Source organism: Paramormyrops kingsleyae, chromosome 15 (assembly GCF_048594095.1).
Source record: "Paramormyrops kingsleyae isolate MSU_618 chromosome 15, PKINGS_0.4, whole genome shotgun sequence".
NCBI lineage: Eukaryota > Metazoa > Chordata > Actinopteri > Osteoglossiformes > Mormyridae > Paramormyrops > Paramormyrops kingsleyae.
Window position 1 is genome coordinate 6,305,601 of NC_132811.1, and position 26,432 is coordinate 6,332,032.

At 48.6% G+C, this 26,432-nt stretch overlaps 1 protein-coding gene across 2 annotated transcripts in view; it reads left to right on the forward strand.

The window, feature by feature from the left end:
• Positions 1-26,432, forward strand: part of polrmt (polymerase (RNA) mitochondrial (DNA directed)) — a 50,969-nt gene that overhangs the window by 21,726 nt on the left and 2,811 nt on the right. The window contains exons 9-20 of one of the 2 annotated variants that reach the window (XM_023844267.2): positions 146-388; positions 4,337-5,128; positions 5,735-5,857; positions 6,264-6,386; positions 7,279-7,458; positions 9,050-9,136; positions 10,388-10,501; positions 21,730-21,782; positions 23,443-23,541; positions 24,211-24,283; positions 25,430-25,521; positions 26,139-26,206. In XM_023844267.2, coding sequence (XP_023700035.2) covers positions 146-388; positions 4,337-5,128; positions 5,735-5,857; positions 6,264-6,386; positions 7,279-7,458; positions 9,050-9,136; positions 10,388-10,501; positions 21,730-21,782; positions 23,443-23,541; positions 24,211-24,283; positions 25,430-25,521; positions 26,139-26,206 — 2,047 coding nt within the window. Of the gene's footprint in view, positions 1-145; positions 389-4,336; positions 5,129-5,734; positions 5,858-6,263; positions 6,387-7,278; positions 7,459-9,049; positions 9,137-10,387; positions 10,502-21,729; positions 21,783-23,442; positions 23,542-24,210; positions 24,284-25,429; positions 25,522-26,138; positions 26,207-26,432 lie in introns of those variants that run through there. The other variant, XR_011982700.1, reaches the window with a different exon arrangement.

Genomic DNA, 26,432 nt, shown 5'->3' on the forward strand with positions numbered 1-26,432 from the left:
ATTAGCTAATTGAGCACTTTTTTTCTTTTTTTTTTGATATTTTCATCAGGGTCAGATAAGTGCCTAATTTACAGAAAAGGTCTTTTAATCTCTGAAAGGACGTGTGGATGTCATTTGGCTTAATTCTACTCTTTCATTTGTTTAGACATGTGATGTGTTGCCACGGGAACGCTGGGCGGAGCTGGAGGCGGAGCTGGCGAACACGGGTTCGACGCTGGCAAGTGACGACACCCAGTGGCCCCAGAGCCTGATGGTGCATCTGGGGACTCACCTGGTGGACCTCATGGTGCAGGAGCTCAAGGTGCACAGTGATGTTCTGAACTCGGGTCAGACGCAGAAGCTGATCCCTGTGCTCTACCACATGTACACCTTCCGCAGCAATAGGCAGGTAACTGCTACAGCGCCCCCTGCTTGTGGGCAGATTCTGATGCTCAGACGAATATTGTTATTGCTTGATGCTCAATGAGTATTGTTATTGCTTGATGCTCAATGAGTATTGTTATTGCTTGATGCTCAATGAGTATTGTTATTGCTTGATGCTCAATGAGTATTGTTATTGCTTAGTAAACTGAAAGGTCTTATAAGTTCGTTTAATGTAAGAAAACAGCATTGATTGCCACCATTTGTCTTCTGAAAGTGATGAAAGGTAACAAAACAAAACAAAGTGATTTTACCCTAAGAATAGAGAAATTATGTCAGCAAGGGAATAGGGTAACACGGATTTGGCCAAAGGCTATTTCTGCTGGTGAAAGTCAAAAAGTCGACTTTAACAGCGAGATTTGACAAAATTGGGTGCGTTTATCTTAAGTGTCTCTGTACGACTTTAACTACCTTTTCCGTAATATTGGCATGATAAGGACACTGTGAAAGGCCCATTCGATGATTTACAGGTAGTGAATATGTCTAGAACACGAAAAAATAGTAACGTTCATCACCAGAACAAAAGCTCTGTTTATAGTGCATATAGTGGGTATATCTGTGGCTTCTTGTTGTTAATGGAATTTCTATGTACCAGTTTGTGCATGAAAATGTACCTGGTAATCACTTTCAGTAGATTTTAAGGAACATGATCAAAATCTGTTTGGTTGAGATGAGTAGAAATGTTCTAATATGAATAAGACATTCTGATCTGGAAATCAAAGATTCTTCATGGGGTTATGTTCGATGCTTGAAGATCCATTGTTATCAGCATGGTAGTGAAGCCCCGAGAGAGAGGGAGGTAAGGAGCATGTGCTTGACAGCACATTGCTGCACCCAGCAAACCACCTGATGAGAATCTGAGTGGCATGTGGTACCTCAGCACCATACTAATCCAGATGGACTGGTGCAAGTTTTATATATTTTCTGGGGGCATGGGATTCAAACCAGCAACCTTCCGAATGCTGGCACAGATCCCTAGCCTCAGAGCCACCGCTCTGCCCAGCCGCCAGCAGGCAAATAAAGTCCATCAGCCCTTGCATGTACCTGGATGAAGAAACCGCCGACGCCATCGGTTCTGCAGGCATTTTATCCTAATAAGCTTAATGCTGATGTCTGCTGTGAACTGGATCCAAACCGGGAGCAGCTTCCACAAAGGCTGTTCAAATGGCAAGAGGACCTTAAGAGGCTCTAATCTGGTAGTTACCTGGATCCGGTGTCCGATAGAATCAGTATGGATTGTTATCGATTCCCGTAATGCAGCGTCACGTTTCTTAAGAGAAAGAAGGTTCTCTGCGGCAATGGGACTGTTTTAGGAGCTGGTGGTGTATTAGAATTACAGACCTGGGTTAGTACCGACTGACAGCAGGGGACACCCTGGATGGGATGCCAGTACATTACGGGATATTTAATACATTTACACTTGTCACATACATGCGGCTGTCGAGGGGTCACCTAGACACAGGGAGCTGAGCTTTCGGAGATGGAGGCTGATGGGCGGCAGGCTGCACCTCTGTGTCTGTGATCGGAAGGTTGCTGGTTTGAGCCTGGCCTCAGCAGAATCGGGCCCTTCGCTGTCACCCCCGAGTTCGCTCTCACCTCCGTGTGTCTGTGATCGGAAGGTTGCTGGTTTGAGCCTGGCCTCAGCAGAATCGGGCCCTTCGCTGTCACCCCCGAGTTCGCTCTCACCTCCGTGTGTCTGTGATCGGAAGGTTGCTGGTTTGAGCCTGGCCTCAGCAGAATCGGGCCCTTCGCTGTCACCCCCGAGTTCGCTCTCACCTCCGTGTGTCTGTGATCGGAAGGTTGCTGGTTTGAGCCTGGCCTCAGCAGAATCGGGCCCTTCGCTGTCACCCCCGAGTTCGCTCTCACCTCCGTGTGTCTGTGATCGGAAGGTTGCTGGTTTGAGCCTGGCCTCAGCAGAATCGGGCCCTTCGCTGTCACCCCCGAGTTCGCTCTCACCTCCGTGTGTCTGTGATCGGAAGGTTGCTGGTTTGAGCCTGGCCTCAGCAGAATCGGGCCCTTCGCTGTCACCCCCGAGTTCGCTCTCACCTCCGTGTGTCTGTGATCGGAAGGTTGCTGGTTTGAGCCTGGCCTCAGCAGAATCGGGCCCTTCGCTGTCACCCCTGAGTTCGCTCTCACCTCCGTGTGTCTGTGATCGGAAGGTTGCTGGTTTGAGCCTGGCCTCAGTAGAATCAGGCCCTTCGCTGTCACCCCTGAGTTCGCTCTCACCTCCGTGTGTCTGTGATCAGAAGGTTGCTGGTTTGAGCCTGGCCTCAGCAGAATCGGGCCCTTCGCTGTCACCCTCGAGTTCACTCTCACCTCCGTGTGTGTCTGTGTGATGCAGGCCAAAGGAGACTCCCCTCCCCCTTTGGGGATTAGTAAAATACCATTATTATAATGGCCCAGTGGAAGTGTAAGCAGGGTTGGAGCTACACAACATCCACAGCTTCCAACATGGGTGTAAATTATGTCGGGGGGGAGGTAAATCAAAACCAGCCAATACAACCCCCTGGACCCCTTAAATGGGTGGACACCTAATGCCCCCCCCTCATGCTCAACCTCAAAGGTATGCCCTTACCTTCCACCTCTTGGGACATTTGGGTCACCGGTTCAAGTCCGGCTTCGTGTCCGTGGGCCCTTCAGCGAGGCCCTTAACCCCCCCCCCCCCCCCCCCGCCTCCCCTACATATGTGTCTGTGTTATGGAGAGCAAGATGGGGGAGGCGAAAAGAGAATTTCCCCACAGGGATCAATAAAGTGTCTATTACTATTATTATAAAAACGTCAGGCAAGTACAGGACTTCCTGGAACAGATGAGTCTCGGGCGCGTTCAGACACAGGCGGTGGGCGATGTAGACGAGCCGATTCCCCATCTGCAGGCCAGAAGCAAAGCAGATTCCCATTTATTCGCGTACACATCCCACTCGGTGATCCCACTGTGAAGAGCGTGTTCTGGAGGAGCTGAGGCGAGTGCCTCACAAACAGGCCTGACTCTGCCGTGTGCGCGATCGGTGGGCTCATTCATTACCCCGCGAGTCACACGTGGAGCGGAGAGAGTGTCCTTGGAGCCACGTCCTCGCAGCGTGGCTCTGATGCGCTCTGAAGAAGGAGGACCGGGGTCAGCGCTTGGAGCTCATCGCTCACGGCCGCAGAGGGTGGGGCTGGCGGGGGAGGCGCTGTGATCGTACTGAAGCCTGTGCCGCCATCACTCAGCGGCTTGTGCTGAATGGCTGCATCCCACATATGCCCCCACCCCCTCACCGTGTCTGCGCTCGATCTGATTGGCTGATAACCCTGGTCACTGCTGCCTGGCACTAGGCAAAGTTTCGTATTAGATAAACCATGTGGCCTGTTTACTGTAATGGTACAATGAAATTATTTGAAATGAAAGAGTAATATGAAAGCTTTTACATTATATTACATTTCTATATTGGACACTTTTATTCAAAGCAATGTACAGTCCCTGGAGCAATTGGGGTTGAGGCCCTAACCTTAGGGCCTGATGGTGATATCATTCTGCCAGCCCTAGGATTTGAACCAGCAAACTTCCGGTCCTCCCTTCTGAACTGGAGGTTTTGCGTATTTTCCCATTGTACCGCTGTTGTATATTTATTTGCAATACGGACAACATGGCCACACGCTTTGTAGCATTTTTCGCCACTTCTCTCCTGGCTTCAGGTGTTCATCACCACCTTCTCTGTCTCTCTGGAGTTCACTTTGCGTCTCTTTGGATTTGCTCCTAGTTCTCTGATTTGCTTCCACCATCCAAAGATGCGTGATTTAGGTCGATCTATTTCTGTAGAATGGCTCTCTGAAGATACTCTGCACAGGCCCTGTGACCAGCTGCCATTTGTGCCTGTACATTGGATAAGTTGTTCTAGGAAATCAATGGATATTAAATGTGTTTTTTTATTGTTCTAGGTTGGATTCATCAAACCGCATCCGGTTCTGATACAGATCCTGTCAGAGTCCATGGAGACCAAGTTGAACTTTGAGTCTTACGTGATGCCCATGCTGTGCCCCCCTTTGCCCTGGACGTCTCCAAAATTCGGGACCTACCTTCTTTCGCCCACCAAGCTGATGCGTGCTGATGACGGCGCCATCCAGCACCAGCTGCTCCTGGAGAAGTGCCGCAACCCCGACCTCCACGCCGTCCTCGACTCCCTCAACCAGCTGGGCAACTGCGCCTGGAAGATCAACAAGCCCCTGCTTGACGTCATCGTCGGCATCTTCAACGACAAAGGCAACGAGAAGATGAAGATCCCGCCGCCCATGTCCGAGGCCCCGGAGGTCCCCCGGTTCAACTCCCAGGACCCGTCTTACTCCTCGGCGGAGCAGGCCCACCTGAAGCGTGAGATGATCAAATCCAAGAAGAAGGTGGCTGAAATGCACAGCCTCCGGATGTCGGCCCTTTACACGCTGTCCATCGCCAACCACGTGCGAGATGAGATCTTCTGGTTCCCCCACAACATGGATTTCCGTGGACGCACTTACCCCTGCCCGCCCTACTTCAACCACCTTGGGAGTGATGTGACTCGAGCCATTCTGGTGTTTGCGGAGGGCAGGCCGCTAGGTGGCCACGGACTTGACTGGCTGAAGATCCACCTGGTCAACCTCACCGGCCTGAAGAAGCGCGGTTCTTTGGCAGTCAGACTGGAGTATGCCAATAGCATCATGGACGACATCCTGGACTCAGCAGACCGGCCCCTGACTGTGAGCATCTTCCTCCATCTGCCTAATTCCTCATCCTCCCATTAGTCTTCCTGTCTTGCTGCATTAAATAGCAAAAATGAATACTTTAGTCCAGTGTTTCCTAATCTGCTCCTAGGGGACCCACAGACAGTCCACATTTTTGCTCCTGGTAGGGAGGAAAAGCTTGGACCACTGTAGGTCTCCAAGGACTGGGTTTGAAAATACTGCTTTAGCCAAATGAAATTATTGCAATCAGAAAATGGTATCCTTAATAACTTGCCAAACATTTGGTATTGTGTAAAAATTTAGAATGCCAGCTGATAAAGTTCTGGATGTTTTGTGCTGGTTAAATAAGCCCCAGAAGCAAAATTAGCCTACGGCTGGCTTTAGCTATAGGCAGAATAGTCCGTTGCCCAGGGCTGTCGAATTACCTGCATTGCGGAGGAAGTGAAATGATCATCAGTCTTCTTGGTCGAGGAGCCTCCCATGAAAAGGTTTGCCTAGGGCCTCTTGAAAGGTAGAGCTACCTTTGCCTGGGCAGACTTGTCACTGTTAAATTTTATCAGTGCAAAGTACGATTGGAAGCTTCCGGTAAGCAAATGAAAGCTTCCCGTGTCTCCAACGCAGGGCCGAAAATGGTGGATGAACGTTGACGAGCCTTGGCAAGCCCTGGCCTGCTGCATGGAGATCGCCAACGCCGCGCGGTCACCTGACCACACGCGCTTCGTCTCGCACTTCCCTGTGCACCAGGTGTGCCCCGTCCTCCAGAGCCTGTTGCCGTGCTCCACTTGTTGGTTAATCCACCACACGAGGTCTGTGATCGAGATTAAGCGCGGCTCGGAGTTCAGCTGGCTGGCCTACTAAACACCTCTTAATGGTAAATATTACCCTGAACACGCGGAGCGGACGCCTTGCAGGTGTAAGCAGAATCCGTGTCTCGCTTAAAATAAGGCCTTCACTACAAAGGTCCGTCTGCAGCTGCCTCTGACATACGAGTTTCTGTGCCATTTATCTATATTACTGGGCTGCAGTCCTGTAGTCCCTCCTCATGATTCAAATAGGGACATCAGTGAACCAGTAACAAAAAACTTAAAGCAAAGTCTGCGCCCTCCCTTCTGCTTCTTTTGGTCTCACCCCACCCCCTCCGACAAACCAGGACGGCTCGTGTAACGGCCTGCAGCATTACGCGGCCTTGGGCCGCGACGTGATCGGCGCCACCTCCGTCAACCTGGTACCCTGCGAGGAGCCCCAGGACGTCTACAGCGTGGTGGCACAGCAGGTCAGCCCCCCGCCGATCCCCGTCCGCTCCGGTCTCCACCCACGACTCCCCTCTCCTTGGCTTAAAGCTCCTAGCACCTCGATATGATAATCTGCTTGTCCATTGAACTTAATTGGCTTCTCTTCGTTTAACGAAATCTAAAAGTGGACTGGAAGGATAAACTACAGTCCTGTTTACACTTGGTATTAAAACGCGTCTCGGGCTGTTGGATCTCAGCCAGAGAGCCGAGTCACATCGACGTTCATGTCTGTGTCTGTCACGCATCTCCAAGGTGTCTGGCTGACCACTTGTGTTCACATTTCGTTATGGCCGACGTCACTTGTGCTAGAAGGTCAAATGGCCCTGCTCACAGTTATTGACGTCCTTAGCATTTACACTACAAAAGATATGTGCTCAAAAGCATCCCAGACCACCTCGGCAAGTGGCTTGAGTGATCAGACCACAATGCGTCTTGGTGGTCATTTACTCTTGTATTTATTGCTGTCCAGTTGCCCAAGATGCATTTTAATGTGCTAACAGATCTTATCGAGCTGGTGATTTCAGTTGTCAGAGTGTCATAAAAAATGACAGTAGGTTACATATCTTACTGAAGTGTGCAGCCGGACTGATAAGACATTTCTGGTAAACGGTCTCTCCACCCGGGATTTCTCTGATCCGACATTGGGTTTGATCTTTTGGAAATTAAACAAATGAGCCTAACTTTGCAGAGCTCTCTGGATTTTCCCTGCTAGGTCCTCTTTCCTTCACCAGGATCTATAAACTCAGGTTAGGACCTGCTTTCTCAATCATAAGTCCTGATCTGATGTTCTCCGGGACAGCCAGCCACACGGGGGCGGTAGAGGGCATCCCCTACACATCAGCCATGCTCCATGTGTCCTCTTTCCCCGAATAGGTAGAGGAGTTCCGTGCCCGCGATGCGGAGAAGGGTGAGAAGATCGCTCTGGTCCTGCAGGGCTTCATCAACCGCAAGGTGGTGAAGCAGACGGTGATGACCGTCGTGTACGGCGTGACACGGTACGGGGGCCGTCTGCAGATCGAGAAGCGGCTCAGGGAGACCGACGGCTTCCCCATGGTACAGCACCCCCCCCATCCCCCATCACTGCCATGTGTCCTGACCTGTAACTCAAGATGATTGCTGCGAGGTTTATTGCACCACAAATGCTCGTTGACATACATTTGTAGCTAAAGAGTCCTCCTGACTTCTGCAGTGGTCTGAGATATCAGTGTATAAATCTTTGGGTGTGGCACTAAACCGTAGTGCACGATTTCTGTAGTCGGCTGCGAATTTGTTTAATGGGTCACTGCAGAGACCCAACCATTAAGCAGAATTTACCATGGGAGTGCCCCCCACCCGCCCCGAAATCGGCAAAATTTGCCAAGGGAGACAATACCTGATGGTGACCCAACACAGTGGGCCTCCAAAAATTTCTAATGGTCAACAGCTGAACCTTTTGGTTGAGAATCCCTGGGTTAGGCAGCCTTTGTAAGACTTGTACTTCCAGAATGCTGCCAGCTACCACCAGCCAGCAGCCACCTCAGTTGTGCCTCTTCCCCGGTAACCGTGTGTTTGCGGCTTTCCATCTGCTGTCACGCTGGTGTTTAGGCTGACGTGACGCTACGCTTGATTCCACCTAAGACACATCCGAAGTTAGGTCATGTGATTCACTCAACGAGGACGCCCTGAACAAAGTAACAGATTCTAATCCCTGCACAATAATGGTGAAGGAACAAGTACTGCAGACTGGGGACCCGAACGGTAGGCCGACGAGTGGCATAAACCCAGTGACACTGGCTGCTGTTATCGCTTCAGTTACAGGGGTGCAATTACTTGAGACAATTTGGCTGTAATGATAGTAATATTGCCTCAGCAATAAAATCTCTGGTATTTCGAAAGTCTTTAGATTTTTATTTCCCTTCTACACCTTGATGCTCCCACATTGATGTTGTAGTGGCTGCTTTCTGAAGTTGCTCCTGGGCGCATTACGAATGCGTCCGGCGTCGTCTGTGTGGGAGATGGAGGGCGGTGTAAAGAGCAGTCTGCTGTCAAAGCCATCTCTGGATAAAAGCTGTTATTCCAAACCCTGATGCTCCCTCCTGCACTCGCTGGTCCCAGCACAGCGTCCCGTCGCCAACATTCAAGGCAGAAACAGCTGCTGATGTGGATAAAAAAAGAACGAGATCAAAAGAAGAGTGACTCGCAAGTTTGGTTTCGTGGAAATATTCAGGATGAATAATTAAGTTCTGCGACGTCGCTGTTAGACTGAGACACACCCACATAACATGGGGAGGGGGGGGCTGTGATTTGGCGGGGGCAGAGGGAGACAGAAGATGGCATAACGGGGATGCCCACAAGGGACATGCTGGTATCAGAGCTGGGGAAGGTGTTCAGTGAGTTTGCGATCAGGGCTTTGGGTCTCAACATGCGGATGGAAGATCTCAGTCCTATAATAATTCGGTGAATAAGCGAATACATTTGTGTGTCACATGACTTCACCCCCATTCCCATCTTACAGCCACTTTCATGCATTTTAAAATGATAACATTTGTTGTGACGCTTGACTCTGGGAATCTGTCTGGAAGAGCATTTAATTTTCTGTATGATTTGAGGATTTGGTGACACTGCTCTGAGCACGTGTCTGTGTCTCTGTTTATTCTCTACGCAGGAGTATGTGTGGGATGCTTCTCACTACCTGGTGAATCAGGTGTTCAACAGCTTGAAGGAAATGTTTACCGGCACCCGGGAGATACAGGTATGTGGATGGCAGTCGGCTGAAAGGCGTCATCCTGTTAGGAGGACAGATGGCAGGCCGCAATGAAGATAAGCCTCTGGTCTGGACAGGCGTGGTGCCTGCTAGGTTTTGTTCATGGCGAGCTGAGAAGGTACAATGGTCTGGCCATCTAAAGGACCTGCCACACACTCTTTGTGGTCCACACTCCGCCAGTGCCCTCTCAGGCAGCTTGAGCTAATTTGAAATATGACCCCCTTCGGTTGGCAGGGGGAGTTAAATAGGTCAGATCCCGCAGAGGTGCACCACGGTGTCTCAGAAAGAGCAGCAGTTGTGCGGTAGATCGCCAAACCCCACCCCCCCTCAAGCCACCCCCACCCACCTGCTTGGGGAGGTGGAACTTGAGGTGGAGGAGAGCTGGAGGTAGCGAGGCCCTCTGATGAATGGCCTTGGTTTCGTCCGGCCGCAAACTGGATTTGTCTTGCAGTGGGGTTGCGGTGGATGTCCAGAGCTCAATGGGACTTTCGTCCTCAGGAAAGTTAATGCAGGTACCGGGCACCTTGAGCAGGTGAAATTTAAACAAATCTTTCATATTCATTTTCTGAAATGTCAGATTAGCAACAACTTAAATCGTTTTGAAGCTTTCTAACAGAACTTGACGATTTTGCAGTAAGTTAACTGGCAGTAAATGACTTCTAGTATCTGTAATAATATGTATTATTTGCTATATTTGATATATTGCGGTTACACAGGTGTGCAGGATGTTAAGATATATTTAGGGTAATATATAAAATATTAACTGGAGTTTTACAGAGTTGTTTTTTGTGTTTCTTGCATCTTCCATAAAAAAATATGTCAGGTCACACAGTTTCTAGATGATTCTTTCTGCCATTGCTGTCTGCAGACCTTGACAATGCTTAAGTCCACTTTTGGCCACATCAGTTTTGTGGAAAAGTGGAAAATTTCTCTGCACCCCCACCATCGATGCGCTTGTGACTCGACCTGTTCAGACCCCCAAGCAGAGCCTGCCACCTTCTCCTTCCAAGCTCCACCCCTCTAGGTTACATGACAATAACCCTCAAACCAGAATTCTGCCAATTTATATAGCGCCCCCTACAGTCGATTGCCTGTATGTGCACCAAGATGTTCATCAGTGCTGTTTCTGTATGCTTTCACTTCCTCCTGTGTAGTTTAGCTTGTCTGTGACACCCAGATACGTAAGTGACCATAACTGCTTGCAGCTTGAAGCAGGAATCTTGCTCCCCTCTGTTCCAGGACTGGCTGACTGAGAGCGCCCGGCTCATCGCCAAGTCCGGCCACACGGTGGAGTGGGTGACGCCCCTGGGGCTGCCCATCATCCAGCCATACCATCGCAGCAGGAAGCTGCTGGTGAGTCTGCCTCGTGCCCCTGCCTCGTGCCCCTGCCTCGTGCCCCTGCCTCGTGCCCCTGCCTCGTGCCCCTGCCGCGTGCCCCTGCCGTGTGCCCGACCACAAGAGTGGCACTGCAACACTGGAAAATGTCACATGCTGCATTTTTTGTGCCTATTTGGGAATAATTACTCCGTATGCGTCTTTATGTTTTTCTGGTGCGTAGAAAAGTGCCACACTTTGTTTTCTGCCGAGAAATTTAAAACCACACATAACCTTATCTGGTAACACTTTACTTAAGGCCATGTTTTAAGTCATTTATAAACACATTCATAGTGTTTTATAAACATGGATATAAATATTTATAAAAAGGCATAACACATTTTAGCTATGTTTATTATGCATTATGACTGCCTTATGAAGCTCTCATCCATAATGCACTATAGATACCTTATTATAATGCATTATAAAGGTATCTATAGTGCATTATAGATGAGAGCTTCGTAAAGCATTCACCATCAATCCCAGATGGTTCTTTTGTCAGCCTGTGTGGGGTTATTCGGGTGGGGGGGGGCATGCCATCCGCCTGCCCTGAAGAGAATCGGGGGGCAGCTTGGTAAAGGTCACACGCCACCTTGTGCTGAACAGTTTGGCTGGTGTGAATCCCAGCTCGCTCTGTTAGTCGGAGCCAGGCTGGGGCATAGTCACAGCACGCACTGTCCAGTGGAGGATTCTGGGAAGCTCATGAGTGGCTGGACCAAGACCCCTCTGTACAGATGAAGTGGACCGAAAGTTAGGTTATTCTGAAGGATTTCAAATGCACCCTCGTCTCGACGCGCCTTTGAGCCACCGAGCTCTGCGGGGGTGTTCCCTCAATCCTTTGTGTGAGGGCCTTGTACTCTCCACTCGGCGTGTCGCCACGGCGATTCTTCGGCGGGAGCGTGACAGGCCCCCGCCACCCCGTCCCTCCACGCTCTGCTGCCGTTTCTTAGGTTCCCTGCTTCTGTAGAAGCGTCTGCCAGCGCTGATGATGTCAGAGACGCCCACGGAGGAGGGAAACCTTCAGAGTCCGCGGTGCATTAATGCAGAATTTCACCCTCTGCCTACTTTTTAAATACCAAGGTGTCAAGGTGGTATTTCTAGCTATAATAATATATAATAATACATGGTTTGGAAAAGGAAGCGTGGAACATTTAACAAAACTTATACTGTAAAATATTTAACATATCGCTGGGCGCATGAATAATGTGATAGCAGAAGGTTAAATGGATAATTGCATCTGGCAGAATTACTGTTATTTCTGGAATATGAGTCACATTCATGTCCGTTCATGGGAAAGGGGAAATGATTTATTACACATCTAACAACTTTTTTTTTTTAAATAGAGGTAAAGAAACAAGTTTCTGAAGCCATCTTTTAATACAGAGGCCTTGACAAACCTTTGAAATAGTGAAATTACCGTACCCTGTGGATGAAATGTCTAATGCCACACAATGCAGTGATAAATTCGCATCATTAGGCCCTTGATGCAGTGACAATGCATTTCTGATTTGTGAGAAGGCAACAGTTAGGGTTGGTATTGAGCCACAGGATACAGGCGGATTTCACACCAGATTTCGGATTCGCTCACAGTACATCACATCACAGTGTTTATGCATATTCCAGCCATCAGATGTGTTCTGCCTGAAATACTGGGCTTAGTCGTGATATTTTGCGAGCGTGTTGCTATTTTATGTAAGTAAAATGCAGTCTCAGGCTGATACTGCAGGCTACACTTCAGCACGATCATCGTGAAATCAACATGGCATATTAGCTATGTGTGAAAATTGATTTCCCTCGGGGAGGCAGTGTGGGAGGGAGGTCTTTTGTCGTACAGTATTTTGAAATGTGGCTGGGAGAAATAATTAAGATTGGATCGAAGGGAGAGACTGAAGTCTTTTGGTCGGAACTTTCGTGAGTAATGGGATGCATGCATTTTGGGGGGGGGGGGGGGTTATTGGATCCACCTGATCTGAAATGCAAACAGCCAGTCACCAGGGGGCAACACTGGATGCTCTTTTTAGTTATTTTTTTGTATTTTTCTGTAGTAGTGACCAGGTCCTTTGATTTCACCAGCTCTACAGATATTTTCAGTAGCTCGTTGTTCTTACTGGTCATTCAGTAGAAGCTCAGCCTAGGAGCTCCGCAGTTTTTCAGTCGGCTCCTTGATGGCTGTCTGCTTATGGTGTATCATCTTCCTTACTAGTAGTGAAGAAGAGCACTTTCTAACTAAATGAATGTAAAGTTTGCAAGCGGCACGTGGGCGGGATCAGGAGATTCACATGCTGGTTGGTTCAGCATTAGAATAGGTTGAAATGACTTGGTGTGATTGTTGATTTCATGGTGGTTCCACCATCTTGGAAACGGCTCCATTACTGGAATGTACATGGACCACAGTGTCTGGTGCAGAGCTTCCCAAAACGTGGACAGTTTGGGTCCCCGAGGACTGGATTGGGAAACACTGATATACAGAATTTCTGTGGCTGAAAGCGCCTTGTTAACGAGAACGGTCCAGGCGAACGGCCAGACTCGTTAAAGCTAACAGGAAGGCCAGTGGCAACAGCAGGAAGGCCTCTTTGAGCACGCAGCTTGCTATCCCTTGAAGTGTTTCTGGAGGCTAAAGGGTGTATCTAATGAAGTGGTGCATTTTCTGCGGTGGTCATGAAACGCAGCCAAAGCCTAATGTTTCTTGGTTTTGCCGCTTGTGGCGTTTATAAGCTCATGAGAAACCTGGGTGATGGTGGGAAGGCCGGCAGAAGACACGCCCCCGGCCTCTTCCCCCCTCTCATTCCGCTGCATCGACAGTTTCACTCCCTGATCGCAGACTAAGGAATCAAAAGCAAAATTTGCTTCAGTGTTTAGATGCTAGTGGAACCAGATTCTTTGAAGCCAGTTCCATAAATTGGGGTTTCCCAGCTCCCCCCCCCCCCCCCCAAATCCATGGACAGCATTTCACTGGGGCTGCAGAACGCTGGGGGTTTCGCCGAGGGGGTTAGTTAATTTCCGTTTTTTACGCCCCCTCGCACCTCGCGTTTGCATTTGAAAAACACTGAAACCTTTAAGCTTATGGAAGCGCCGATTGATCTGCAAGCACCCCCCCCCCACCCCCTCCCCAAAGGCCGTTTCATCAAGCAACGCAATCCGGGAACCCCTACCAGAAGGGAACTGGTGTACGGCACCCTAACCCAGACCCCAGTCATGACCGGTACTCCCTTGGCAACATCCCATTGTAGCAGAAAGTGCATCTGAAAGGGATCAGAATCAAAGTGAACCTTATTTATTTCAGCTATAAACGATTGGGGAGTGATGCATTTTTATTAAAATAATTTTTTGAGTGTTATTTATCAAAGATGAGTTGATTAGTTTATGAGACCATCCATCCATCCATTTTCCAAACCACTTATCCTTCTGGGTCGCGGGGGGTCCGGAGCCCATCCCGGAAGCTACGGGCACGAGGCGGGGATCGACCCAGGAGGGGGGAGCCAGCCCATCGCAGGGCACAATCACACAACATTCACTCACACATGCATATCATTTTGTAGTATTTATGAAGCGTTGTCCTCTCTGTCCACGTGTTCAAAGAGAGTCGGTGTTCTGATCTGGCTGCAGTTTAGTATGACTTAGCAGAAAAAATTCCAAAATTAGGCTCATTTATTAAAAAAAAAAAAAAAATCAGTTTCTGGGAGGAAAAGGGAAATTCCTTTTGTATTTTTCCGTGGTCAGGTTGTCCTCTCTGGCCACTAAGCATGACTCTGTCTTCCTGTTTACGGGTAAAGATGATTTTGTTTTAAGAGACCCTTAAATGAGGAGGGGCATGTCCTGTAAACACATGTAGACATAAACATGTAGCAGCGGAAGAGATTCACATGAAATGTCCACAGAAAGAAATGCGGTAAAAATATAGCTGGTAAATGCAAGCTAAAAGGACACCGGGAACGGGTCTGACATTGATACCACGTTTGTGAGTCAGAGGCAGAGCAGTCATGCAGCTGCCTGGATCATCCGGCACCTTATTCTATATATTATTTGTTCCGTTTTATTTTGGGAGGTGTGATGTGCCGGAGGAACTGGAAGTTGATTGGGGTCAGTCCACAGGTTTCATATTTGGAACGACACGGAGAAGACAGACCCAAAGCTGGACGACCGCGGGAAAGTTCCGTTACGCAACACGCGGACTTTGGGATGCCGTCAAGTGTCGGCTTGCCGGAAAATAATTGCTTTGGTCATTTCGGATGCCAGATTTTTGAATGAGGAATTCCGGTGTATTAGCTTGGCGTTAGACCCCAGCCGCGGGACTCTGGAAACACCCATCTGCCAGTCTGTCTCGTATCTTCTGCCGTGTTCTGTTATATATTCTTGGTTCCTGTGTATCTTTTAGTTCCTTGTATTGTTCCCAGCAGCGCATGAAGCCCACAGGGTCACCTTGTCATTCAGATCCATTTCCAGGCCATAAGTTTTTATGGGAGGTTTATGGAATCTCCGAATCCATCGGTGACTCAGGCACTGGGTCACGACACCCTTCCCCCGTGGATTCTCCATGACCCGGTCGTTTTTAATCACAGGCGACCGTGGCGTGACCCCTGTCCGCCCCCCCCCCCCCCCGCCTCGTTCTTGGTGCCCTCTAGTATATCCCAGAGATCCGTGAAGGAGAGACGGACATCTGAAATAGAGAGCCCCGCCGATGGTGTCCTCGGTGAGCACGGCGGGGGCACGTGGGTGCCGCTACCACTAGGCCAAGAGGACCGTGCGTGAAGTGAAATTAAACTTTATCTGCCATTTGCACAGGTGCAGGTAAACTGCATTTCTTTAGTTTTCACATATCCAGTTTAGCTGTTAGCTGTCCATTCAGACACACCCACATATGCAGCACCAGTCAAAAGTCTGGACACACCTATTTTTATTGCATTTCTCTCTATCTTAGCTATGTTATTCACCTTCTAGTAAAAGGCATCGAGGCAATGAAGTAATACATGTTGAATATTTTAACCATGAGAAGTATTCAGCATCTCTATATTTTCTCATATTTTAGACTTTTCAAAATAGTCTCCTTTTGCTTCAATGACAGCATCGCAGACTCTTGGCATTCTTTCAACCTGCTTCCAAATGTAACCACCTGGAACGTTTCTCCAGCCATCCTGAAGGAGTTTCCACAAATTCTGGGCAAAAATTGCTACCTTGCTCTTACTCCTTGATGAAACTCACCCCAAAACAGCTCTGCGGGGTTTAGGTCGGGGGATGGTGGGGGCCAGGTCATCTGTCACAGCACTCCATCTCCTTCCAAATGCTTACTACATAACCTCGAGGTGAGCTTGGGGTCGTTATCTTGTAGAAAAACAAATGATTTTCAGTCGATGTGCCTAGACTTTTGAGTGATACTGCTTATATACAGTGAGAGTAAAGCTGGAGGTCCAAGCATTAGGCCAGGTCATTTATCTGGGGGGGCGGGTGGGGGGGGGCGGGCTGCTTAAGAGCCGGCGGATTTGTGACTATTCTTCTGAGGACAGGATTTGAACTAGCGACCTTCAAATCGCAGACACCGAGCTCTAACCTGCTGAGCCATGTGTGCCTCCCCCCCCCCCCCGCCCCCCCAGAGATATTTGCCTGCCTTACTCCTGTCAGGGTGGCTTTAGTGCCAGTCTGGCCCATGCCGTGACACCCGTCCTGGACCAGAAGAAGGTATCTGACAGACCAGGCCCAGAGTGACATGTGGCTCTCCATCACTTAGACTGGCGGGTCTCTTGGAGCACGCCTGGCTTTCAGGCCGGAGCCTGGGGATGGGGGACGCTTTAATCTCCCTTATCAGCGCTGGCCATTCCGGGATAAGCGTTCCTTATGGAAGCTTTAGCACCCTGGGGTTGCGCGCTATAAATTGCTCTTGTGTTTTTTCCATTGTATTTTATCGCGCGCCCAAGGCCCTGAGGAGTCACTGGTGAAGCCTGACATTCTTAACGCGTCTTGCTTTGGAGTGTCAGACTCTCGCTGCAGTAAACTCTATTTTTGTGCTTCTTGCAGGGACGGTGGCCGGGGTGTGGGTTTGCAGAGGAGGGGCCAGATGAAAGTATTTAGGTCCACTGGAAAATGTCTGGGTGGCCAGTTTTTAGTGTAGCGTTGGGTCTGCGTGATGTGCTTGGGGAAACGCCATCTTGGGGTTAAAGGATGCTTACTTTCAAGAATAGTCTGAGGATATCTTATAGAGATTTATTTGCATGGTTGTCGTTTAATTTCTGAGTGGCATAATGAATATCAAAAGCATATCAAACTTATTAAAAATTGGCATACATGGTTGCTTTCTTCACATAGCCTTCCCTTGATTTATGTTGCTAATTAGTTCTTGAAAAAATGAATGAAAACAATTCAGTCGAATACAATAATTTGAAATAATAAAATTCTTAAAATTAATCGACTTACTCTGCCAGTTTTTTCCACATACCGTTTCACTGAAAACATAGTTCAGGGATTGTCATTGCAAAAAACGTAAAGTGAAGTACCATAATTATGGTATTTCTATCGCGCTGACGAAGTTGGGGGTGTGGCTTAGGGTACATTTTGTCGATCCCCCTCTAAGTTTTCCCAGCCCCCCGTGAAATCAAAGTGCCTGACACCAGACAGACACACCAGCACCTCCCACTGCAGATCTGACCTCTCACAGCTGCTGAGTAAGAACATCGGCCTGCGGACTGAGGACCGGTCGCCGTTTCAGGCAGGAAAGCATCACAGCGTGGTCCACAGACAATGGCGACAAGCTAGTGATGGTCAAAATGATGTTTCATGAACCATTTGCTGTATTTTTTTTCCTCACAAGATGGTGCTATTGATATGCTTTGGGGCATGCATGGTGCCCTTTTTTGAGAGCACCATCTAGTGGAGTAAAAAAATACTGCAAATGGTTCATGAAGCGTCATTTTGTCCATCGCTGCAGCAAGCCCATCGCTATAATAAATTCACCTGTACTTGACATCTTGGTCTTTAACTTAAAAAACCACTTATCCAGCACAAGGTCACAGCGGCTTGTCACCCCATCCCAGGAGAGCTCATCCAGGACAGGATTACAGTCAGGGCACATTCTCGCACACATTGGGCAGTTTAGCAATACAAGTCCAAGTAAACTGCATGGTATTGACAGCATCAGGAAGCCCCAGTGCCCAGAGGAAAACCCACTTAAACACAGCTGGGGCCAGCAGTCGAGCCCACAATTCTGCAAGCTACCCGCAGTGCCCCTGTGTTTTAAAAGAAACCGACATCTTAAATCTGCGGAATTCTTCATGGTCTCAGATCTTCTCAGTCGTGCTGGGTATCAACTAGAGGAAATCTGTTCTGAGCGTGACCAGTAAGGCCTCGTGTTTTCTTTCATTGCATTTGATCATTTTTAGAATCAGGCAGGTTTATTTTAATGGAGAATCTCTAAATTCAATAGAGACACTATGGTGGTTTAATTTTGTGGTCACTGGCAGTTCAAATGCAGTTTGATGGTTGTCATTAAACGGTTATTTTGTTCCTTTCAGTTTTTAGCTGCTTTACATGACAAAAGGATGGAAAATACGGCGCATGGACACCTATTAGGGGTATGGATTGATGCCCTTTATTTTATCTACGTCTTGCCCTTTTGGTTAATAAGAAGACTCAGAGGCACCAGGCTGTGGATGTTCATCAGTGAAGCTCATTAATGTAATTGTGGCCCGCTAATCAGATTATGGGTCTCTCTTGCTGGCTGGAAGAATTTCCGTCAACCCTTAAGCAAAGTACTTTATGGCAGAGATGACCTCTGGATTGTGGGATTATATATGTTGGGGAGTCATTTCCAAGTGTGTCCCTGAGCAGCGAGGAATATGCTCCCTGCACCTTTTGAAAAATGAAATTTAATTTCCCCCGGGAGCCCTGGAACCTCTGAGCTGCAGGGACCCAGAGGACACCGGAACGTCTGTTCGTCTCCGGAGACTTCCAACATGCATTCGCTAAGACCTCTAACACATCTTTGACCCAACTCCCAAAACTCTGCGACTGAACCCTTCCCTGGGTATCCTGCACGCCGTCCCGCCTGATTTAAGGCGTCCGCACTCCCTTCCGGTACATGCCGTACCGAGTAATATCAGCGCAGTGTGTCCTCCTAATGCATATAAATCATGTGTACGTCCACACGCGTGTGAAAATGAAATCCCTCAATGGGCCGGTGTCCGCGGTTCTCCGGTGATATAATAGGTGTGACTTCATAGGTGTTTCAAAGCCATTCAGGGGAAAATAGATGGTGACTGCGGGAGAAAAGGCCGCCGGGGGAGCACTGTGTGTCTCTCCCAGCAAAGTGAATAATTACCTGAGTCCCTGTATAATCGCCATGCTTGGGGTGACTCCCTCTGACAGCGGCAATCAATAACAATAACGTGATTGGCAGCGCGGGCAGGGGGGGTTCTGTCAAACCTGTAAGACATTCTTTCCATTCGCCCAGATTGGTGGTGGGAGGGGGGAGCTGCTCACTCTTAGCTAGAGGGTGGCAGTGTGATGCGTTTCGAACACCGAATAATGTGTTTCTGCACAACTGTGGTGATGAAATTATTTTTTTGTGTTTTGTCAGAGGATGAATTCTTCATTATGTGTCTCCTGCGGTCCCCAACCAAATGGGCAAATACAGTAATGAGTCACTGCCCAAAAGCAGAGTCTCTGTTCTGTTCCCAAGGTTATCACAGGACTAAGTATGTAGGATTTTTTGAAGGCTGTTTAGGACATGAAAAGTCTTTTGCCTTTTTAACATTTTTACTAACAGAATGGATTTTCTCAGTTTTGCTGTTAATTTAAATGAAACAGGTGTAATTTTGTGCAAATAATAGCAGCATGTAAACTATGATGGCTTATATATAATATATATGAGTGTGTGTGTATATGTACAGTACAGTGTATATATATATATATATATACATATATATCTTCCCACAAAGATATATTTACAAACCTGTCTGTGTGTGTGCGTGTGCGTGTGCGTGTGCGTGTGTGTGTGTGTGCGTGTGCGTGTGCGTGTGCGTGTGTGTGTGTGTGTGTGTGTAATTTTTTAAGAGTCACACTGCATATTTTGCTTTGCCATAAAGAGGACAGCAGTGGCCGGACACAGAGAGGCGTCGAAGGAACGCAAACATGCACACAGAAAGTATTTTGACTGTAGTAAGCAAATCTCAGCCTGAAAGAAAGAAAAATCCTGGACATTCCTGGCATTTTAGGTCCCAAACACGAGGGCATATGTGGCTTCCCCATATGCATTTAGCACGACGGGACCCCCCATCTCTGTTAGTCGCCAGCCGGAATGTGGCAGCCGACGCCAGTCCTGCAGTACGGCCATCGCATGCCAGCACGCAGGACGCATGCAGGCCTCGTGTCTCTGCCAGGCCGCCCTCCTGGAAGTATTTAAGTGCTTTCTGCCCCTGGTGTTTACAGCCCAAAATAACACCTGCGGCCGCCATCCGGGGTAAATGAAGATTGAGGGGGTTTTGGAGCTATAAATTAGATCATTTGCCAGTTTGACAGGCTAAGTGACTCCTCCCCTCTCGTCACGGTCACGGAGGGTGCAAATGAAAGTTGCCAGATGCCGAGGGTAAATTGAGTTGCGCTGCATTTTCCGAACTGCTTCAGGGTTAGGGTTATTTATCTTAGTGCGCCGCGGTGTCACGACTCGAGGCTGGGGTGAGGAATGTCATAGTCACGCTCTGTGGAACGCAGTAAACCCGACACCCCTCCTACCACCTATCTGGGGGAACGGAAAGAACGTCCTATGGGTTTGTTAGAACTAGGCAGGCTTGGGTTACTGTGACTCACTGCGGTATCAGGCTTGGGTTACTGTGACTCTCAGCCACAGGGCTGGTGCTGCCATAAGAGATTGTTTGAGGCCTGTGACTCACTTTGGTATCAGGCTTGGGTTACTGTGACTCACTGTGGTATCAGGCTTGGGTTACTGTGACTCTCAGCCACAGGGCTGGTGCTGCCATAAGAGACTGTTTGAGGCCTGTGACTCACTTTGGTATCAGGCTTGGGTTACTGTGACTCACTGCGGTATCAGGCTTGGGTTACTGTGACTCTCAGCCACAGGGCTGGTACTGCCATAAGAGACTGTTTGAGGCCTGTGACTCACTGCAGTATCAGGCTTGGGTTACTGTGACTCACTGCGGTATCAGGCTTGGGTTACTGTGACTCACTGCGGTATCAGGCTTGGGTTACTGTGACTCACTGCGGTATCAGGTTTGGGTTACTGTGACTCACTGCGGTATCAGGTTTGGGTTACTGTGACTCACTGCGGTATCAGGCTTGGGTTACTGTGACTCACTGCGGTATCAGGCTTGGGTTACTGTGACTCACTGCGGTATCAGGTTTGGGTTACTGTGACTCACTGCGGTATCAGGCTTGGGTTACTGTGACTCACTGCGGTATCAGGCTTGGGTTACTGTGACTCACTGCGGTATCAGGTTTGGGTTACTGTGACTCCCAGCCACGGGTCTGTATTATAACCATGGCTACGTGTGGGTAGAGTATACTTAGGCAGAACAGTAAGAGATCCCGGTTGTGGAGCATGAACACAGCCAGCAGATTTACCCCCAGCCTGTAAGACTGAGATTCTCGCGCTCTGGGGGATTTTGTGTGTGCTGGCTTTTCACAGCTAATCCTTTAATTAGACTGATTAAATTCTAATAGTGATTTAGTCAGTTTGATTTTTTAAGTGTGTTTCTTCTGGTTGCAGTATAACAATGTGCTGTTAGGCTGCCTTCTGTGATTATACCCTTGAGATACTTTTTCCTGTACTCTTTCCTTTGTCTCATTGTGAATAAACGCTGCCGTACTAATGAGAGTAGATGTTCCATATTCCTCTGTCATGTCCTTCTGCTGCTCATTCCCGGCGCATTCACACACTTCAGGAGTTATACATTTTTAAATACAGCAGGCATTCAGAGGGTCGATCAGCCTCAAAAAGAAAAGTTTGGTATTCAAAAGTGTATTAAAAAAAGGGAAACTTTATGAAAGATTTAGCAGGTAATTTCCACTAGTAATGTGAACATATTCTAAATGAGTGTATGTTTATACTTGTTTGTATACTTAGCATGTATTATTCAGTACAGAACACTTAATATTTTAATGTGCAGTAATTCCACACCCAATCATGTAGAAAGTGGTTCTTTTTGCAGTATCTTGTGCATTATGGGAATTTCCTCACTCTGCTGTGTCCTTCTTCTTCTCCGCAGCTCAAGAGTAACATGCAGTCTGTGCAAATCCAAGTCAACCACGACTTCAACGAGTAAGTGGCCCGTGTCAGAGGGAGGTCTGGCAGACGCCTGTTTCTGAGGGCTGGCGGCTGTCTGCACCTCTGCTAACCACCATCATCATCGCCTAAGGACAGTCTCTGTCATGCCAAGTAACACTGCACATGTAAATAGAGCGGAGGTGGATAGTTCAGGTCCAAAAAGTAAAAATCCAGACCAAGTTTATATTTCAACCAACCAGCTGAGTGCTCCGTGACTTTGACTCTTTATACTCGACTAGATGACCTAGACAAAATCGTGGTCTGGAATTTTACTCTTTGGACCTGAACTGTCCACAGCTGTACAGTGTTCTGACAGAGTTCAGGCTATTCATAGGGAGATTCAAAGGGGCCCCTGAACAAGCCCCCCCCCCCGCCCCCCAGCTTGGCAAATTCTACTATGGGAACCCATATTTCCTCCATATTGAAAGTGGGGCGTGACATCTAGTTCTGTGACTCACATTAACCCTTGCAAATGGTGTCCCAGGAACCTTGCCTTTTAATGTTAGCATAGCGCTTGCTGGTAATTAGGGCCTGAAGGTTCTTCGCCAAACAGCCCGTGCAGGATAACTGGGTTGGATGGGGAGCTGTGAGCCCGTCCCATTGGCTGATTCAAGGCCTTCAGTGTCCTGAGTGCTGGTGCTTATGCCCATTTTGTGTTACTGGGGAGAGTCATGACTTGTATTGAATTACCCCATTTTTTTCCTGATTTATATTGGGGAGGGGGAGATGGAAAAAATAGCAGCATGAATCTAGCATTTCCCCCTTTTAAACTCCAGCTAGGTTTTTGCAGCTTGCATTACGCTAAAATGCTAAATCGACTAAACCGCTTTGAATTTAGTGCAGAGTTTGACAAGGGAATCTTTCTAATGTGATGTCAGTGGAAGGAGTTGGGGAGGGGGGGTGGTAATGATTAAAAATTAAGCAGCACTTTGAAAGAAGAATGGAAAGCAGTTAATCTCCTGCTGGTTGTAGCTGGCCCACGTGTCTGGTCTGAAGGTCTGAATGTGACCCTGTGTGGCTGCACATTGCATTTTTGGCGAAACCGCAGCAGAAAGCGGGCATGGAAGAGGCTGGGGGTGAAGCGGCCTGCATGTTTGGCGTGTGACTCTTCAGAACATGGGACCCCCCCCCCCTGCAAAGACCCTGACTAATGACAAGAGCAGAGGTGGAAGGTTCAGATCCAGGAAGTACAAATCCAGACCGAGATTTTGTTTCAACCAACCAGTTGAGTATAAAGAGTCACAGTCACTAGCACTCAGCTGGTTGGCTGAAACAAAATCTTGGTCTAGATTCTGAGCATTAACATTTCCACCTCTGATTATGAGATCCTTGAGTAATTAAGATGAAATTAGCTTTCTGAATGTTGAGCACATTTCCCATCCATCCTGTTAATTCGACGCCCCAGTGCGTGTAACTGTTAAGCAAAGTGCTTCCCCCTCCAATGGGAATGGAGCACAGCGTGGGCGTGTCTCTCCGCAAGGCACAGAAGCCTCACAGACACTGTCTCCTATCGCCATTGTCTCTGCTTTCTTCCTCATGCTTTTAATTCCTGTCTCTGAGCACTGAAAGTCCCAGACAGCGAGGGCCGGTGAAGTAGAGATTCTTCCCTAAAAATCCCCCATCAGCTTCCTGCTGCCTTGTTTGTGTTGAGCAGGAGACCAGACATCATGAAGCAGAAGAACGCCTTTCCCCCCAACTTCATCCATTCCCTGGACTCGACCCACATGATGCTCACGGCCCTCTACTGCTACCGGTACAACGTCAATGTTTGTCCTTTTGTGTCTGCTGCATAATTAATATATATTAGGCTATTATAAACAAGATGGCCTCCAGCCGCTGGGTTATATAATGCAATTGCTTTGTTATTCTGGACGTCATCAGTTGCACCCTGAAGGCACGCTATAGCTATTGAGGAGGAGTAATAAATTACCGAAGCTTGGTATCTGTCAGAGAGCCCCTGCCCCTCGTTTGCGGCAAAGAAAGAAGGGGCGCGGAAGCCCGGTGTCATCTTCCAGAGCATTTAAACAACTCAGGAAAGCGTGGAAGATACGCGAGTCTCCAGTGTCTTCGGTTGTCAACGTGAAGGAAGTCCATGGTGTTTGTTCTAAGACTTCGTAGCTACTGCTTGAGTTTTGGCAGCAGCGTACTGGGTGGGGGATGGAGGGGGTGGGGGGGGGGGTAGGCAAGGGGGCAGCGGAGTACGAGAAAATCCATGCGGGGAGTTCAGAGCAGAGAGAAAGCGTGTCTGGTGTCTGAGCGGAGGGTTTTCAGCCACGGGCTCAGCAAATCGAAGCGCCCCGCCAGAATTTTATGTGTGCCCCAAATTTAGCTCCCGATTGCATCAGCATGGGGGGGTTTTCCAGCTGCCGGATGCAGGTTTAATCCCACAGTCACCCTTCACGCCCCCATGTCCCCTTTCCAGGGCTGGCCTCACCTTTGTGTCCGTCCATGACTGCTTCTGGACCCACGCCGTCAACGTGGACACCATGAACAAGGTATGCCACATCCCCACCTACCCCCACCCACCCCCACCCCAGCCAGTCTGACTCATCATCAGAAAGCGACGTGTGGGAGCGGACGCGCTTAGCAGGCGCTAACAGATAGCGTCCCTGGCGGCCCATCCAGCTGTCACAGCGCTTGTCGTCTTGTTTACCCGGAACAGCTGGCGAGCCGCGCGCTTCTCGCTCTGCACACGCTCCAGCCCTCCGCCGCCGTATGTTTTCCGGAGGTAAATAACGAGAGCGGCATTCATTAGGATCATATTTCCCTGGTCAAAAAGTTAAGGAGCCAGACTTTATGAGGCGCCATATGACACGAGTTTATGACCCTATTGTAGAATAGAAATAAAATTTTTGTCGTATATACAGACGCTCCCGGGTTACGATGGTCGGTGTTATGATATTTCGACTTTACGATGGATAAATGGTTTTCACTTTCAGTACATTATTCAATAAATGACATATTAAACATTATATTATAAAATTGGCTTTGTGTTAATGATTTTGCCCAACTGTAGGCTAATGTAAGTGTTCTAAGCATGGTTAAGGTGATATTTGTTAGCTTAGTTGTACTGTATTAAAAAGCAGGTTTATCGGAACCTACCCCATCGTAAGCTGGGGAGAGGCTGTATATATTTTAAGTAGTTGGAATCTCGTGGGTTTATGTAAGACGTTTGTAGGGCTTAGTGGGTTAGGATGCTTTGTCACTCATCAGAAGGTTGCTGGTTCAAATCCTGGTGAGAGTGAATGTTGTATCCTTGAGCAAGTCCCTTAGCATCTCCTAAAGGAACTTAAACTAAAGGGTATTTTTCGACTAGTGGTACTCAGGCGAGACTCAGGATTGATCTGGTTGTTAAAACGCGGTGACATCGGATGAGAACAGCAGAGGTTGTGATGACCCGAGCAGGAGCGTTTCACCTCCTGATCTCGTCCCGCTCCCCCTCTGGGGGCTGTTCTTCCCTCCCCAAGGAACTTTCCGGCACACACTCATTCCTCTAGCCTGCGCTCATCACCGCCATGTGGCCGAGAGCTGTTTCTGGAGGCGGCGGAGACCGGCGCTGGGTTAGGCGTACACGGTGGGGGGAGGGGCCGGGGCGTGGCAGGCATGGGGGGGTGACTCGGCAGTGCTGCGTCTTTTGCCAGGTTTGCCGGGAGCAGTTCGTGGCCCTGCACAGCCAGCCCATCCTGCAGCAGCTGTCCCTCTTCCTGGTGCGGCGGTACGGCAGCGGCCCGCCGTGAGTAACGCGTCGCCGACGCACCGCAGCCGTGACTCACGCTGCCATGTGACTGACGCCCATCACGCTACCCAGCATGCTTCTGTTATTGTTTTTTTTTGCTCGCTCTCTGAAATCCACACAAATCTCCCTAAAGTCGCAACCTTTCTGAAGTCCAGAACCGCACTGGCAATAAAATGTCACAGCTGTGTTTACTGTAATTATAAATGTAACCTTTTCCTTATATTAAGTCAATCATCTGTTAATTGATTAATTGATTTGCAGCAACCTAAATGCCATAAAGTCTACTGGAGAACAGGCAAATGAATCATAGCCAATATTAGCATATTATAAGAGGGTGTAAATTAATTTGCAGATACAGGGTCTTGGCTGTAACAGAGCCCCAGCTTTCCCTTCAAGTGCTTTATGTCTTCGTGACCACGCCCCCTGCTGTCAGAATTAAAGATGCTCTTAAAACCCAGCTAGGATACTGCAGCCAGGAAGAAGGATAATGCCCACGTGCCTTTTGCGCGGGATTAATTGCTCGTTAGTGTTGGCTAATTGCAGCTTGCCGTTAGGTGCAGTGGTTAAGGCTGCCTTAACCACTTAGACATTCAGAATGTATTTTCCTTCCCCAGAGTGGAAAATAAGCGCTTTTTGGAGCACAGGAAAATGATGGAGCTGCTTTCTCAAGTTCCCAATACAGGTGAGTATTTTTGGGTTGGTGTTCTGCCTCTCCTATTGGCAGATGCCTGCAGATTACCCTGGTTAATGGTTGCCGATTGGGTCTTCGCAGAGTGTTTAGTGTCTCTGTCTGTAGCCTTGCGTGTCTGCCCAAGCCTGTCAGCTCCAGCGTGTGGGTCTAAGGACAGGGTCTTTATGCTGCCTGTGGAAGAGGCCTTATTCTCCGTCCCCCCTGCTTGACTCTGCCG